The sequence below is a fragment of the Aythya marila genome (assembly GCF_965140915.1).
Source record: "Aythya marila genome assembly, chromosome: 7".
In the NCBI taxonomy this organism is placed as follows: Eukaryota; Metazoa; Chordata; class Aves; order Anseriformes; family Anatidae; genus Aythya; species Aythya marila.
The window spans coordinates 33,461,678-33,480,065 of record NC_139048.1 but is presented as its reverse complement, the minus strand read 5'-3'; the positions used below and the strand labels follow the sequence as shown (position 1 = coordinate 33,480,065).

Genomic DNA, 18,388 nt, shown 5'->3' with positions numbered 1-18,388 from the left:
CCTGGTCCTCTATAGCCAAAAGAAACACTGCCAAAGTACAAAGCTCAGGATTAGTCCTGTACGTTACACCGTGTGTTGATCTGCCCACATAAATATTCTCCTCCCCCGTGTCCTATAGCTGATGCAAAATACATAAACTCTTGCCTGCAGCAGACTACACTATACTGACTGTACTTCCTCCACCACACGTTCCATGAATGAAGCTGAGCTGATTACTCCTAGATCTCCATCAAGGATTTACAGCTTTCTGCTCACGTGCATCTGTAGTTTTCAAAGTGAGTGTAAGTTTCAAATACCAACTGAAGAAGAAATCCAAAACATAACTTCTTTTCCGTATGGAGGACTTGATTTTTTTTAATACATCAAGAATGTAAACACTCTTTTGTTGTTGTTTTTAACTTGAAGATCCCACCTACCCTGCTAATCTGGAACAGATGAGAAAAACTCTGTTTTGTGAAATGCAGTTTTGGGTAGCATTCCAAATTAATAAAAAGTTTTGAAAGAGTCAAAATACAAAACACAGCAGGCAGGCTTTGCATTAAGTCCATCTATTTTACTAAAGCACTGAAATTGTTCCCAGTTTTTTACTGACCACTTTAAGTGTTTTGTTTCAAAATGACATGTTTTGTCACTTTAATAGATCCAAACACAAAGCACCACCCAATAAATAGTTATTAAGACGATCTCATTTTCCATACATCCTTCCACTGGAACCTTGCTAGTGATGGAAATGTCAAATTGTCAAATGACCAACACCAAAAGATAGGGTTATTTTAAATTTTGCATTGAAAAATAAGAAGTCTGTCAGAATCGCAGCAAAAATCTCCTTGTCTAACAAAGTATTTACATTTGATGAAATTTTCCTACTTGAAAGTGATTTTCCCTAGAGTTTGCAGTTGAAACAAAAAAGCAGCAGCAAACACCCAAGTTATTTCCTACCCTCCAGCAAGATTTACATGTATAAAAATATTCCCATCAAGGCACTACTGGGGGGGGAACATATGGTTTTAATTGCAGTTATTTTTTGTATGGGGTTGGTTTTTTTGCTTGGCTGTGTTTTTTTGCCTTTTTGTGTTGTTGTTGTTTGTTTGTAATTACACAAGAAAGTAACGACTGCCAAACAGTCTGCTAAAGCTATATGCACATCAGCAGTACTAGAGTCCTAGTCCACTAGGTCTCTCTCCTAGACTCCTGTCACTTTTGATTTCCATTTTGTAGCAGAGAGCTAGACGTGCTACTGTTCTGGTTTGCTTCCCTTTTTAAACCTCAGCTATAAGCATGAGAAAAAGCAGGGCAGTAATGAATCTGTTTCTAGAGTCCAGGCCCCAAATGGTTCGTGTGGGCTCAGCATGATACTACTCCACATATCTATGCAATTTTCTGCCCCAAATCTGGCTCAGCGTACATCTAGCAGAGGGATGCTTAAGATATCCAGGCTCCTTTTTATCATCTATTCGTACTGAAACAATGAGTTTTGTCCTTTGGCAGTGGCAGGTCAAGGATGGACTTGGGGAGGACTCAGGTCGTTTGGAATCAAGGACTACAAGGAGCAGAAAAATACCAAAGGCACCATGGTGCAAGCAGCTGGAACAGTCTGTTACGCCTCTGAATCTTTCTGCTAATGGTCCTGCCCCACTTCCCATAGGTATCATGCACACAATGTTGTTGGATCAGAAAGGGGAAGACCTGGCAATCCTATACCCAGCAGAAACCTGGGGGTACCGTGGAAATCAACTGCTACTAAAGAACCAGCTCTAACAGTCCTGAGGGGTAAATCTAGTTTCTGTGGGGACTGCCACCCAAGTCAAGCTCCATCTCCTTAAAAGAGCTGTAGCAAATCACTTGTCTTAGGGTCATTTGATGTCTTCCCAGAGGCAGTTTGAAAAAGAGGCAAGCAAATCTTTTTGTCCAAACTGGAACTGCATTGTACATCCAGACTGGAAATCTGGACAATGACAGTGAATCTCATAGAGAAGTAGCCCTTCTCCTTTGCTGCCCCACCAAGAGAAAGGAGCAGGAACAAACCCCTGTGAAGATGCTATAGAGAGGGGAAAATAAATTACCTTTCTGCAACATCCATTGTCTGTGACAGGTTCTGATACACACCAGAGACCTAAGACTTGTAAAGCTTCCCATTCTCTATATTGTGCAGCACTGTAATCATTCAGATGCAAGCCTTACAAAGTGGGGACAAACAGAGCATCTGAAGAGTCTCATCTTCATTAACATGGAAGGAAGAATAGACTAATATAATGAAGGTGGAAGACCAAACATGCAGCACCTACGTCAAGGGGGCAGGCTTGCTGACTCTCATAACCACAGCACAAGCACACACTGAGCTGCAATAAAAATACCCAGCGTAAACTAACTGATAAGTATCACCCCATCTGACAGGGACAGAGGCTGACGACTTACTGAGTTACTTTATCTTTTGCTGTGTAATTTCACCAGCTTTATAACAGCTTTGCTGCTTACCTTCCCAGCAGTCTTGTATCATTTCAGGATATGAAAGTGTAAGATAGCAATATTCGTGCTCAGGAAATTAAAGCTAGTCAGTATCTGTTTTAATCATCAGGATACTTACTTCTATTATAGAACATATAAACTGCCTTTTTTTTTTTCCTGTCTCTTCTAAAGAATTAAACAAGCATTCAGGAAATGACCTTACCTATCATTCAGCATTACTCAGCCTGAGGTTTTAAGTCCTATACTGTTTGTATTCATCATCAACATTTTAATTCTTACATTGCCACTTGAGAAGTGTTACCAAAACAACTGGTAAAAACAAGAACCTTGTGAAGAACTGGAACATTCTCAGTCATATATTCAGCATTTGCACAAAACCAGGAATCACAGCAGGAATTAAGGATATATTAATCTTATATAATACAAGACACACCAAGTCAGACCCCTCAGATACCCACCAGATTCAGAACCCTTTATTATCTACTTAAACAACTCATAGGGAGTGCTGAAGTGGAAAATAGGGTGTTATCCCCCTCCCCTGCAGCTTTTGCAGGTGTCTGCCCTCTTCCCAGCTTGCAGTTCACAGACTCTAATCCTAATGCACTACCTGCAATTACTGTTCTTTTGCAGCTGTCTCCATTTTGCAGAGGAAGATTAGTTCTTTCTTTGGCTGCTAGAAAACCACATATATCTGGCTATCATAATCACATCTTTTTAAAAGCTTGAGAGCCCCAGCTTACAGCCCCTGTGGTAATTTATATTTAAGCATGTCAAGTATGTTAAGTGCAGAGGCCAAGGCCCCACGTTATTATTAGTAATGTCATATGGGATGTTTACTGGTCTTTTGATGCTACTGGCAACAAGACTTCTAAAACCACTATATATATATACATTAAAAACAAGCTGAAAAAAAACATATTCTGCTTGGGGAAGGGTGGGTAAAGTCCTGAATCACCTAACACAGAAATTTGTCAGGTGTTTATTGTTTTCCACATTAAGGAGAACTGGGGTGCACACTTATTCCAGTTAACTGTTCTTGTTGGCATGCAGGTGTCGTGGTTCCGCTCGAGTGGGCAGCCGAGCTCCACCACAGCCGCTCTCTCACTCCCCCTCCTCAAAGAGGAATGGGGAGAAAATATGTGAAAAGGGCTCAAGGATTGAGATAAGGACAAGAAAATCATGCAATAATTATTGTAACGGGCAAAACAGACTCGGCATAAGGAGATAGTAAGATTTATTGCCTACAACTAACAAGCGAGAGAAGTGAGAAAACAAAGGAAAAAAAAAAAACAAAAGCACCTTCCCCCCCCATCCACCCTCTTCCACCTCCTCCCCCCGAGCGGCGCAGGGGAACGGGGAATGGGGGTTATGGTCAGTCTACAGCACTTCTTCTCTGCCGCTCCTTCTCGGTCACTCTCGTCCCCTGTGCTGTGGGGTCCCACCCACGGGATGCAGTCCTTGATGAACTGATCCGGCGTGGGCTTCCCACAGGCAGCAGCTCTTCCAGAACTGCTCCAGATATGGGTCCGTACCACGGGGTCCATCCCTCAGGAGAAAACTGCTCCAACCTGGCTCCCCTACGGGCAGCAGCTCCTGCCAGATCACCTGCTCCTGCGTGGGCTCCTCTCCACGGGCTACAGGTCCGGCCCGGAATCTGCTCCGGCAGGGGTCTTCCACAGGCGGCAGCCTCCGTCGGTGCAGGGCCACCTGCTCCACCGTGGTCTCCTCCACGGGCTGCAGCGTGGAACCCTGCTCCACCGTGGTACTCCATGGGCTGCAGGGGGACATCCTGCTTCACCATGGTCCTCACCACAGGCCGCAGGGGACTTCTGCTCCGGCGCCTGGAGCACCTCTCCCCCTCCTTCTACACTGACCTTGGTGCAAGGCTGTTCTCCCACTCCCTTGACTCTCCCGGCTGCTGTGTGGCGCAGCGTTTTTTCCCTGTCTTAAATATGCTCTCACGGAGGCGCAAACAACATCGCTTATTGGCTCGGATCTGGAAAACAATGGGGCCCTTCCCAAACATGGGGCAGCTTCTAGATCTTTCTCACAGAAACCACCCCTATAGCCCCCTGCTACCAAAACCTTGCCACGTAAACCCACTACAGCAGGTCAGGTCACACCAGTACTGTCCCCAGAGCAAAAGAGGCTGCACAGCTTCCTCCTGCTTTCCAGTGCTGCTAGGTTTGCTCTGCTAGGAAACGTTAAATCACCCCCTAGTTGGGAAACACAGAAAATTGGGCCTTTCAAGTTAAAGTGTCTATGCAAGTATAAGAAATGTCTGTATCAGTTACTAGGGCAATTTACTCCTTCACTAGGGCAAATATGAATAAAATTATTGATCTGTAGCAGGAATGTTACAAAATGCAAGTTTTGCTATTGCTTTTTGAGGAGCTAAGAGCCTTCCAAACATCTGCAACAAATATTGAAAGGTGATTTACCAAAACAGCCTGGTTTTAATCATGTGTGACATGAAGGTCTGTGCAAAGCCCTAGTGTATGCTCACTTGTCAAGTTAACCACCTGGTTAGGCACTAAATCATCCATCAAAGTACCCCCTTTTACCTTTAGATGCTAGTGAAATGGGGAGGGAAGACACAGATGTCATCTGATCTGAAGTAATCCATCTGGTTGCACTTCCATCTTTTTGTAAAAGAGAGAAAAATTGTACCCTGTTACTATGTATCTCTCATATGGACTAGTGTTTTCTCCATTCCCAGTACTCAACATTATTTACAGTCCGTCTCTGATAAAGTGGATTGGAAGTCTTGAGCAGGTATAGAGGAAAGCAGCATGTGCACTAAAAGAAAATACATAGTCACATTTGGCAGAAATTACAGAGGATTATTACTTTTGTGCCTTTAATGTTTTCAGGTGCAAAATATGCAAGGGAAAAGCATCTAGAAAGATTCAAAAGATTTTGGATAAGCAAGTTTATGTGTTGTAAAAATAGCTGTCACTCCTGATGCCATCAAAAGTAGGGTCAATGTAGCTGTAACAACAGACCAGCATTACTCCGAGCTTTTATAAATAGATTGGTGCAAACATAACCAGTATCAGCAAACAACACTGGTAATGCCCCGTAAAGAAAACTGGCACCAAAATAATGATACTAATTAAGCTAATAAGATGTACACATTTGCCTGGCAAATCTGGTGGCCTTCTACAATGGGGTTACAGCATTGATGGGTAGGGGAAGAGCAACTGAAATCATCTACCTGAACTTGTGCAAAGCATTTGACACTGTCCCCCATGACAACCTTGTCTCTAAATTGGAGAGACATGGATTTGACAGATGGACCACTTGGTGGGAAAGGAATTGGTAGGATGGTCACACTCAAAGAATTGTGGTCAATGGTGTAATGTCCAGCTGGAGATCAGTAACGAACGAGTGGTGTTCCTCAGGAATCAGTATTGGGACCACTGCTGTTTAACATCTTTGTCAATGATGAGAACAGTGGGGTTGAGTGCTCCCTCAGCAAGTTTGCCAACAACACCAAGCTGTGTGATACAGTCGACACGCTGGAGGGAAGGGATGCCATCCAGAGCGACCTGACCAGGCCTGGGAGGTGGGCCCACCTGAACCTCCTGACATTCAACAAGGCCAAGAGCAAGGTCCTGCACCTGGGTAGGGGCAAGTCGAGGCACAAATGCAAGCTGAGCAGAGAATGGACTGAGAGCAGACCTGAGGAGAAGGACCTGGGGGCATTGGTGGATGAGAAGCTTGACATGAGCAGTCAAAATGCACTTTGAGCCCAGAAAGCTGTGTCCTGGGCTATATCGAAAGAAGTGTAGACAGCAGGGAAAGGAAGGTCTCCCTTTCTACTCGGCTCTTGCGAGACTCTACCTGAGTGCTGTGTTCATTCTGAGGTCCCCAACAACAGAAGGATGTGGACCTGTTGGAGCGTGTCCAGAGGAGGGCCATGAGGATGATGAGAGGGCTGGAGCACCTCTGCTATGAAGAACGGCTGAGGGAGTTGGGCTTATTCAGATGGGAGACAAGAAGGCTTCAGGGAGACCTTACAGCAGCCTTCCAGTACCTAAAAGGGGCTACAGGAAAGGGAGGGAGGGACTCTGTCAGGGAGTGTAGTGATAGGACAAGGGGGAATTATTTTAAACTAAAAAAGGGTAGATTTAGATTAGACATTAGGAAGAAATTCTTCAGAGGGTGTTAAGGCACTGACACAGGCTGCCCAGAGACGCTGTGGCTGCCCCATCCCTGGGGGTGTTCAAGGCCAGGCTGGATGGGTTTTGGGCAGCCTGGGCTGGTGGGAGGGGGCCCTGCCCAGGGCAGGGGGTTGGAACTGGATGGTCTTCAAGATCCTTTCCAACCCAAAGTGCTCCATGATTCTATGATTCTCTGGGTTGCATGGATAAATACTTGTGTTACAGTTTGTAGCAATACACAGAAGCATGGTAAGTCAGTCAGCACATCATACCACTGCACAGCAAGGCCAAATGTGTCACTCCAGGAGTAGATATTTAATATTGTTTACATGTTGGGAGAAAACTGCAATTTTTTAGGTAAAACTTCCCATGGAGATGCGCAGGATTTATAACCAGACTGCCTTAAGCATTTCCCCACTGATGGGACAAGTGACAAGAAATTCAAGAGATCTCTGCAGTGAGTAGAGGCTTTCACTTCAAAAAATGAAATCAACCCTTTCTGTATGTATGTAGCTTTATTCGTTAGAATTACTGATGGAATTACTTGTGTACACAAAAGTACAATGTACTGACATATTAGCCAGGGTTACAAAAAAGGAAGCAAATGCAAAACAAACAAGTACAACATAGAATTTTAAAAGTTTGTTCAAAATACCAAAAGCTGGACCTGTAAGATTTTAAACACATTAATGGTGACTGGCCTGATTTTTCATTACTTAGCATACAAACCCTGATATGGCCCTATATATGTTATATGTATATATAGTTTCTATCTGAAGTGAGGTTCTGGAACTGCCTTCCAAAATGAATACTTGGTGCAGAAAAACTTACTTATTAACAATGCAGGTGATTTTGAAGAGTGCTTGATCCAGCACAGTGACCTTCTGGATAATAAGAAGGTTCTTACTGCATTTAGATTGTAAGCAATTGTCCAACAAGTTATAGTATTGTTATAGTATTGTGCATGCATGAATTACAAATCACTATAGTAAGTACAATGCAATAAAAGAAGATAACCAAAGTACATAGTTTAGAAATAAGCACAGTTTTGTTTGAAGTTCATTTTCATACAGCTTTTGGAAGATCACTTAATAGCGTAATATCCTAGAGTCTAGCATGAACTTTTGGTTCTACTGAGAGTATATTTTTACCACAGTGTAGAGAAAAATACTACTTACTACATACCATTTAATAATACAAGAAACAATATATAAGATATTAGATAACTACACAAAAATACTTTATGTTAATACTGAAAAGGGCTTTGCTTATTAAAGCTTGCTTATTAAACAAAACCTCCATCTGTAAAGCTCATAGAATGTGTGTTAACAGGTAAGTATTAAGACATCTATTCAAACAATGTTCACATCACAGTGAATGAATACTAAATACAAATAACTTAAAGCTGCTGCAAAAAATACTGAATTGTTGAACAGATGATCTCACGTTCCTGCATATTTTGCATTTTAGATCTCATAGTTTCTGAATTTCCTCAGAAGCTCTGATGGGGCGTCCCCTGACCAGCGGAAACGTAAGTGCCAGTAATTTGCCTCTGAAAACCCTGAGGAAAATAAAGAGAGAAAAAGGCAAGTAAATTATTATAAACTAGTATAAAACTGAGTTGTTGAAAGAATGAAAAACTATATTTGCTTAATCTAAAGAAGATAGGGTTACAGGATTAATCTCCACATATGTGAAAGGCAGCAGCATAAAGAGAAGATGTATTGGTTCTTCTCACACTCAAGTAGAGTTTTTCAAGCCCTTAGTTATGGTGTTTTTCTGGCCCAGTGATGTGTTTTCATCATCTCTGAGTTGTGAATATTAAAATGTGAACTTCCCATATCAGGAAGCTGAAACCTACCAGACTTATTGTTAAAAAGTCTTTTATTCAGGTTGAAATAGCTATGTGGAGTTGTAGTCTGTAATTCCTACCAACCAGCAGACAGAAACTAAAAATATCTCAATTTAAAAGGAGGATCCAATATAATAAAATTTCCTTGGCAAAAACAAACAAAAATTCATTAACAAATTCATTAGCAAGTATGAACATAGATATGCATACTGGCTCTGACAAATAAATGCATTCTAATATTCACATTTATTAACAGTAATTTGCATCCACTGGGTAAAATAAGGAATCATTTAATATGTTTCATAATTTTCACATTCAAATCTATGAAAAATAAATTAAAACTAAAAAAAATTGTAAGACAGAAGATGCCTGCAAAGCAAGCCAGCTACCACAAGGATTAAGGTGACATTTTCTCTACTTTGAAATTTGATTCCTTTACAAAGGTGACAATGTTGATTTAATCACCTGAAATACAGAATACTTTAATGTTATAAGGCACAATTTTTAAATATTATTTTTAGTTATGTTTCACCAACATTTGTTTGTAGAACTTTTTATCTATCTTCTGCATTCCACAAACACTTGGGTTTAAACTAGGTTTTGTTCCCTCCCTGTTTAGTTTAATTCCCTGTTTGATCAAGTTGAGAAGAAATGATAGGACTTGGTTTAATAATAGTTCTCTGATAATATAAACATAAGATTATGAAACTCCTAAAGGATGAAACAGAACAGAGAGTGTCCTAACTTTAATTCAGGTATACTAACCTAAAATAGACAGGAAATGCTAACTAGCCAGATGACAGCTTTTCAAACTCACATTTATTCAGGTGCATGCACTGTTGTTGTTCATATATATACGTATATAACAAATAAACAAAAGAAGCCTTCAAGCCTCAATTTTCAGTCCTTATGAGCTCATCAGATGCAAACTGTGCATAAGTATTAAATACTGGATTTAAAAAACATACGTATATAATAACTATGTGTTTTATGTAATGTGCTTTAAAGTTATTTTGTAAAAAAAAAAAAAAAATCACTGAAAATAGTTGACAATTTTTACCCACTTCAGTCTAACAGGAAAACTGAGTTTTCCATTTCAGTTTAAGAACTATTTTTTCCTCTTCTTCCGTTTTTGTCTTTACTAGCAAACAGCAGGCAAACAAAGGGTAGGGAGGGAGAAAGGTCTGAAAGCTTGAAAAATAAATAAGTAACAATCCAAAAACTAAAACAAAACCCCAAACCCAAACCGCATTTTAAAAGCTACCAATTAAATGTGTTGCTTCAGAGAACAATTTCTCATGACTAAAAGCCTCAGTTTCAGGCCAGAGTCTGGATGCTCTGCAATCTTCTGCAACTGCTGGTTTTACTTACTTGGGGAGTCTGGATTCTTTGAAGACTGTGGTTTCTCATCAGGAATTGCGACATCTTTTTGCTCCCTGTTCCCATCTGACAATCCATTGTTTTCAGATTGCTGGGTCCAAATCTCATTGGTTATGTTGTTGCTATTATTCAAGTCAGGAGCTTCCAGCATTTGGTCTTTTTTATTTTGGACAGCCCAGTGCATTGACTAAAGAAATACAAAAATAGGAAACAAAGAACAAATTCCCATGCTTTAAAAGATTTTCAGAAGAAGTTTTCTTTCTTATATTCTGGTAATGAATGGTTAAAAAGCACATACTAGAGAAGCTTGCACGTCAATAGGATAAAGAAAGCATGGTAACATATTGCAAACAGCATTTAAGAGGATAGTTTATGTGAGGCAGACATGAAGAACAACATGTAGGAGTACATCAAATAATTATAAGGGCCTTTTGTCCAGTTTCTTCCATCATGACTTCAGACACTTTTTTAAGAGGACTGAAGTGACTCCTCTTTCCTTTTTCAAAGATCTCTTTGATTTCAAGATGCTCTTTGAAAGCAGGAGTATTTTGAAAGCTTTTCTACTGAAGTCTGCAGAATGATTTCTGTTTGGAACTAAACTATGCTTGGTGGGATACTTCCAGCAAACACTTAAACTCGGGCATGATGCTTCAGCTGAAGATGCTCTCAAACGTCACTCCTAAGCAGAACTGAGGCAAGCAGAATTGGGATGAAAAACATATTTGTTCACTTGTCTTAGTATCTGATCGTGTAGCTTTTTAACTACCATGCACTCTAACAAGGGAGAAAATAATCAACCATCATGGAATCGGGACCTACTAGGAACACACCACCAAATTATCACACTAGCAAAATGAGGAAGGAAATCAATCCTCAAAACATGTGTCTCTAAGCCACTGTGCAAATCAAAAGTACTTCCTTATTACAAGGAAATAATGGTATTTAAACAGCGGTGTTTTCTGTGACAGAAGAAATTGGTCCTGCCATTTTTAGGTAACCTGCATTTCCGGTTGACTCGTAGGGTCATTTGTGCTTCTCAGACATTTGTGCTGTTAGCCGTCTTAGAACACAGCTGGAGTACAACTCCAGAGAGTCTGACGGACAATACAGCATTTCAGGAATTTAGAATATTGTTCAAGGATCCTAGTTCTAATTTAACTTTGAAAACAAATAAAAGGTCCCTGCAAAGAAAGGCAAAGAGTGATGAAACATCTGAAAACAGCTTTTAAACTACTGTAATAAATTTGCTATAAAACTAATAGCCTAAAACCCTTCTACGAACAGGCTTCTGTAGCCTTCCAATTTTACCTGAGTTTCCTTAGAAATTACCCTGCATTATCCCATCCTGAAAACCTGCATCTGGAGAAGTGTTGCAACTCACCCTGTCACTAAGTGGAACATTTCTGCTGGGCCAGCCCTACCTCCCCTCTCCTGAATGCCCCAACCTAGACACCACCAACCGTTTTCACGGAGTTGCTCAGGGCCTCCCACTGCTGGAACGGAATGGTGATTTTGCTTCTCCGCCAGTAATCATAGCGTGCTCGACTCTCTTCATTAATAAGAATCTCCTTAGCTTGCTGCAGCTTCTGGAAATTCTCCACTAGAACACAAACCAAAAAGATGCTAAAGCCAACACTTGTTTTCAAATAAATTAATTCAGATGTGAAAGGGGAGCTGCCAGCAATGCAAGCTAAAATGACAAGCAGTCCTGACAAGCATGTAGAGGAACCTAAATATAGTGCAAATTAACTAACTTGTGCGTTTCATTGGATATTTTTTCCACATATGCTAAAATATTATCTTGGATACCAGCCTGCATGAATGAGAGCCCTTAGTTTTCCCTACAGGATAATTTTTCATTACATAGTTACTAAGGATGCAGCTTCATGTTACTGTTTGTAGAAGGGTTATAAAGATTTAGATTTTATCTATGAGTCACCTGCATTACGGTGATCTATTATTATGACTATTATTATTCATTTATTCCACTTCACAAATTAGATTTCTTTTGAAATACGCTAAGCCCAAACACTAATCAAAATTGATAACCATAAATCAAACAACAGACAACAGGCTGGGGAGGCAGTTCTCTGAGGTTTCCTTCTTCTAGTGTCACTAGTTTTCAACAAATAAAAAGTTACTTTAATTACTCTTTATTGAGCTTTGTTAAACAGACGAAAACAAAAATATAAACTTTCACCAGTACTGTAAAAAGGCATTTAAAGTAAAGGCAAGATGATCATGTTAAATAGAGTATAAAATATTTCTTTTCAACAAAGCTGCTCCAGCATTGGCACTTGGCCTCCCATTTTGAGTTACTGAGTTTCAGTGAATTTAGAGGGAGCTGCTGCAGGGGTAACATGCAGTGGAGCAGTCTCCCGTTTCTTTGCCATAAGAGCCAGAATTTGGTGCAGACAAACTCTATTCCATTGTTTCCATTGGTACTTGTGCTACCATTTTCAATGAATTAAAGACTAGCGATGAGGCTATTGTTAATAGGTGGTAGATTGTCTTTCAAACGCCAAATCACATGGGGTTCCTTGACAGGGAATATCAGAGTGAAAAATCCCACCTATTCTGCCTTTTAACCCTGCCTTGTGAACTCACTGAAACTAGACCTGGGTGGCACTTCAAGAGCAAAAGCCACGCTGGCTGAGAATTCTCCTTGAGGCAGTGGAGTGGGAGTTGCCTGTAACATCCACTACACTCATAGCTCTGCCGTCCCAGGGGAGGGTGTGGATGCGGTCAAACTCACAGAAGTGGGTAGCCTGTATTGTTCAGTTTATAACTAAACTAATAGGAAGGATCCCGGGGAAAAACTTCATGCATTAAGCAAAATAAGAAGTATAATTGATTATTCTACGACCATTTTTTAGTGGGGACCATAGTTATGATCAGAATAGCCTTTATTATAAGAATATTAACTATTCAGAGAGAGGTGAGCATCAATGAGAGCTGTCTTTTAGTTACAACTGGGTAAGACTGTCTCCAAATAACTCTGGTGCTGCTTAGATGTCACAGGCACAGCTTGGATATGAAGAACTGCATGCATGCTTTCATAAACTCAGATGTTAGCTGATGTTCTGCAAACAGATGGCTACTCACGTGGTGCCAGGTTCTCTTTTATTTCCAGTCACTAAATTACATTAAAAGAAACTAAACTACATTTAATATGCTCCTGATGGGCTTGTTCGTGGAAGCAAATTAACTAGTTGACGCAAGTGTGGCATTTGAATGCCACTGAGCATGGAAGCAGGCCAGCTTCAGAAGTCTAGAAAGCGATGCACTCCATAAACAATTTCTAGATTAGAAGATGCTCGACCATAGGAAAAAAAATGATATTCCTAGAAATTAAAACACTGCAAGTGACTTTCTGCTCTTACCACCTAGGAGTGTGCAAGTTTTCAACAGAATATTAAGGATTGCTAATTAAAGAATACACTCAAATACACAAGATGCTTAAAATGTATTGGGCAAGAGAACAATTAATAAAATGTTAAGGCTGAATTTATTGTCTTAGTCACCTTAGCTATCTTATGAAAGAATATATTATTTTTAAACAGGGAAGAATACATACCTGCTTTGGGGTTTCCAGGATGTTTGTCAGGATGACATTCAAGGGCTTTAATCTTAAATTCTGCAAGAATTTGTTCAACCTAAACAGAATGTCAAGATTTAAAGTGAGTAAATACATACATACATTAAAGACTTTCAGATTTGCTCTTTGAAAGGAGTTGGGAGGAACAACTGAGAATGTTGATTTTTTTCCTATTCATTTTTAGTACAGGCAAAACAGGTAACAACTATCTGTCAGTGACACTGTCTATTCAATTTCAACGCCTATGCACTCATCCTTGCTTTGGGTTTTATGAAGCTTAGCCACACAATATAGTGAGCTGGCTTTAAGAAAAATATGTGAAGTTGATGTGTGCAATACCCCTTCCTTACTTTTGAACACACAAGTAAAACGTATCACTTCAGTTGCTCTTCATCTTATTTAATCGACTGTATCATTTCACAAAGTCTCACTGCAGGAACCAAAAGCCTGTATTGCTAAGGATCAGTTTGTGGGTTTGGGTGGCTTTGTCCACATCCTCTGCAAGAAAACTTAGCCAGTGCCACATGGCTTATCTACCTTGCATACCACAAGGCTGGACAAGGAGCAGTTAACAGTCTTCCTGTCAAGTTTATTTTCTGGCCAAAAGGTTGGCTTGGAATAGAATAAATTTGTAACCAATATTAGAATATTGAAAGGTATTAGTTGATATTATTCACAAACTCCCACACAGTTTATAGTGCCGTTAGTTATTATAAGCTGTGGAATGGCAGAGACATTTAACAGCTAACAAAACACAGGAAACCCCTGGAGTTGGGGATAGGCTTAGATTTTCAGAGTATCTTGTTTCACCCTACAATTCATATGCCAAATCTTTTTGGAATCATTCTTGTACAGCTCAAGCTATTACAACAATTTATCCTACAATATCAACTAGCTACTATTTTTTCCGTGCTGGAAAAGCTGTTCATACGAATTCCTCATCCATCAGACCCTGCTGTCCACATAAAACATAAATGAAGTATTTCAAGATTAAGTCAGAAGATCTTTTTTCTTCAAAATAAAATTACTTGTCTCTTAACCAGCTGGCCAAATTATGTGGTCATATGCTGGGCAAAATGTGGTCTATAATGGTATTTTAAGAATTCCATACTTTTCACTCTTCTCAGTAGCTTCCTCCAGAGGTACATATGTGAGGTGGTATATTTCCAGTCATAAGACCCTTAAAAAGATATAGGTATATTATACAGAGAACTTGTTGAAACTGGGTACTGTATAGCCACTGTTACTAAAACTTACTTACATAAAGGGGAACTTTCAAATATGTGCAGTAGCAGAAGGGTAGCATGGAAGTCTTCAGTTTAAATATATATATTTTTAAAGTTCATATGAAGTTTATACAAAATACATTAAATTTATATTAAAATATTCAATGATATGTTCTACCAAGAAAGTTATTCAAAACCCACTAGATATGAATAACATTTTTCTTGGAAGGACGTAGGAAAGAGATCTCTCCTCGTCCTCTTAAGTCTGAAGATGAAGAAGTTGTCTATGAGCTCAGTTCTTCAAGAAGCCAAGAATGAACACAGGTATTTACCTGAATGCAGAGAAATGCTGTTGAAGAAATTGAGATTATTTGTGCTCCAATTTAAGCAGGTCAGATCAAGAACAGAATATTCAGTACCTTGCACAAAAATACTGGAGCTGAGAGCATGTAAGAGTAAATTTACTTCTGTATATGCCTAAAGAAGAACGCATAGAAGCCTGTACCACTACAATGTTAATGCTCTGATTACACAAATTAGTGTGATTGCAAAATATCTGTAATGCTTAGAATTTCTTTTTAAAGCTAGAAGTAGTCATGTGCGCTATCCTGAGAGAAGGCAATCATGGGGCCCAGTCAAACTGGGATCTCAGTTCATACTCTGAAGTCAAAAATAATGTTGTAACATCTGCTGCTTCTCTCAATAGATAGTACTCGACAGATTATTTTTCGGGACTCATTAGCAGTCATTTCACCTTTTAAATTTAATTTGAAGCAATCTGACAGATCATTATTTCATGTGTTCGAACTATTCATTAATTAATAAACCCATAAGGAATTAATATGAGCTAGAAAATGAGAAAAAGCATCTGCGAAACAAGCCTAGATAGGAACTTTAATACTGCCCTCTGCTGGGATGGAACATGGAAGTTATCTCAGGAAAAGAGAATTTTCTCAGGAAAGAGAAAAATTACCGTCTGCAACAGAACAAAGATGCTTACTGATTTGCTTACAGTGATAAAAGAGACAGAGGTGTTATCCCAGCATTTGACCACTAGGACAAAGGAAAGCATCTGATTAAATTTACTGAGCAAAATACAGCTTTTATCCGTGCTGAATATATCATTAATTACAGCAGAGTAATCAAATCTCCCTTTCCAAAGTCTGAATCCAGTTCCAGTAAACAGAGCAGACAGATTAAAAATATTAGCACACCCCTAACTCTGACTATCAAAAAAAAAAATGTTGTATAGACATCTTTAGAAAGAAAATTACTTGCTTACCTACGAATCATTCAACAATTGCTTACATAGTTCTCACCTTAAAGGATGTACCTGCTACCAAAACAAATTACTAAAACTAGTTTTTGAAGGCAAAGTATCATTTAGAAATCATTAGTAAAATTAATGAAAAAAAAAAAGGTTTTCTACCCCATCAATTAATACAATTAAAAAAAAAACGAAAAAGTATAAGATAAATACTTGAGCAACTTGATAGCATTATCTGTCACCTACAGCTATGAACATTCAATTAGTTGCATATGCATAGCATTTTTTTCATCTTTTAAAACTGTAAAGGTATTCCAAAATTTTATTTGCATGTTGTCAAATTTATGCAGTTGGCTCACGATTCATAACCATATCATATGTTGAACTAAACTAATGAAGAAACCCTCATTTCACTTATATCTGTAATACAATCCTGTTTCACAAGACATTTTTCATGAGAGCTTTATTCTAGGATCTGAACGTAGGCAGACAGATCAGAAAATTGAGCATTGCAAAGGAAGTTAGTAAAAGATAAAAGTGGCTAGAAGGAAGGTTTGCAATGCATTTCATAGTCCTACCCTGGGAGATAACGGACTTCAAATCCTCCCCGCAGATACACAAGCACACTCAAAATGTTATTAACCTGGAGGGGAGGTGGGGAAGGCTCTTACCGTAGATAGTTCATCACATCCTAGCAAGTTGTAGTAATCTTCCAAGTCATCCACTCTGCAGTTCAAAATTGCATCCATCTGGGCTAGTCCGGTGGGCTTTTTCAAGCTGAGGCACAGGGGGTGTAAAATACTATATTAATACAAAGCTTACAAACAGGTTTAAAAGTAGCCCGGGGAAACAGGCAATTTCCCCACAGGTCCGCAGCTCTCTCCAGCGCTTTTTAATAGAGGGAGCTGACACACATGAATTTTCGTGATTTCTCTGCCTGCCATTGGTCCCTGCAGGATGCCAATCCGCTGGCACAAACCTGCTGACAGCAGTGCTCCCTGGGATTTGTAGTTGTCCATCTCGTTTCAACATTAAACGCTGATTCCTGTCCAGGCTGAGAAGAGTTGTGAGTACCAAGTAAAATCTAGCTGTATTTATTGGAGATTTAGATCTTCCCATATAGCCAGGTAAAATAGCTAGAGACTTTCCTGCCCCAGGGTCTACATATACAAGAGTATATTTACTGCTTGATTTTTAATTGCAACTGCTGCCCGAGACATTGGCAAGGGGATTATAGAGGTAGTTATTGAAAAGAGCAAGAATTGCTTCCAAAATAATGATTACAGAGCTACACACTTTTGTGAGTGGGGTCCCAGCCTTGTGAAAGTCTCTAGGAGTTCTGCCAGCCCCTTCACAGAGGGTGGTGAATCCGTAGTCTTTGGAGGCTATCTAGCACGCACCTGTATTATTGTTCAAAAACAAACAGATCATTGCTCTTGTACAGTTTCCTTTTCTGACAAAATGAAAGATGAAAATACAGTGTCCTTACTGTTATCAAAAGAAAGAGATGCTCATGCAACAGTTACTTCAAATTGTGTCTTGAAGGCCTGTATTGTGTGCAGAACACGTTCTTGGTAAAACTCATTTGATGTTGAAGTGAAGCACCTTTTAGTTTGAACTGTACTTAATGATCAAGGCCTCAGTCCAACAAAGACTACGTTCATATTTAACTGTATTCTCCTATGATCTATTGAATTTAAAAGATATTTCCTAGGTGCAATAGTAACCACTCGCAGGAGTCTTTCCTCTGGAGCCTGAGGAGCTCTATATTTACTTTCCTGTAAGAGCTTTGTAACCCAAGATGTTCAATGTCACTAAATACTGCTGGTTCTTTAAACTAATACTTACATTTAAAAATACATTGTCTTGAACATCTCTACAATTTTAGATGCAGTGACCTAGTGGTCTATGCAGAACAGACACACAGAGGGCGACCGAGGTTATCCCAGCCGTATGTTAATGAGTGAAGGGTCTAGTGGCAAAGCACAATTGTTACTATAATACGAAATATGTCATTTTTGTGTTTACATTTTTATTATTATGTTATTATTATGTATATTGTTAATCTTCTGAAATTATGTACATATGAGCCTTCTACTGCTTTCTGTTCAATGTTGTCTTGTCCGAGGTTTCTTGTTTTTACTGTGTATTCAGGTAGCCTGTTCAGATTGTAAAATATATAAAATGTGAAAGGAAGAAGCAGTATTATCAAACAGTAAAGTACAAACCTCTGCAAAACTATTTAAAGTGGTTAGAAAACATTATAATATTTCTCAGAGTATATAAAAAAACATTTTTTTCAAAAACGTATAAGAGGGAACAGTTACAAACCTCTCCCTCTTCTCCATTCCTAACTTAATAATGAACCACAAAAGTACAATAAAGAAAGGAAAGCCTTTTAGCAAGAGATCATGTAAATATTTAAATAGATTG

At 39.3% G+C, this 18,388-nt stretch overlaps 1 protein-coding gene across 1 annotated transcript; it reads right to left on the bottom strand.

Moving 5' to 3' along the window:
* Window positions 1-7,115: 7,115 nt before the first annotated feature.
* On the bottom strand, window positions 7,116-16,841 carry DNAJC12 (DnaJ heat shock protein family (Hsp40) member C12). The gene is made up of 5 exons (XM_082765383.1): window positions 16,627-16,841; window positions 13,442-13,520; window positions 11,325-11,464; window positions 9,856-10,051; window positions 7,116-8,193 (listed from the first exon to the last, which is right to left on the bottom strand). The coding sequence occupies exons 1-5, from the start codon at window positions 16,702-16,704 to the stop codon at window positions 8,099-8,101; spliced, it is 588 nt and encodes a 195-aa protein (XP_082621509.1). The 5' UTR covers window positions 16,705-16,841; the 3' UTR covers window positions 7,116-8,098.
* Between the last annotated feature and the right edge of the window lie 1,547 nt (window positions 16,842-18,388).

Excerpts from the sequence above, each read along its gene's own strand:
- DNAJC12 (XM_082765383.1), bottom strand. The coding sequence starts at position 16,704 with ATGGATGCAATTTTGAACTGCAGAGTGGATGACTTGGAAGATTACTAC. Across the intron at positions 13,521-16,626 it reads GATGTGATGAACTATCTACG|GTTGAACAAATTCTTGCAGA; the intron begins GTAAGAGCCTTC and ends CATTCTGTTTAG. Across the intron at positions 10,052-11,324 it reads TGAGCAACTCCGTGAAAACG|TCAATGCACTGGGCTGTCCA; the intron begins GTTGGTGGTGTC and ends GTATTTCTTTAG.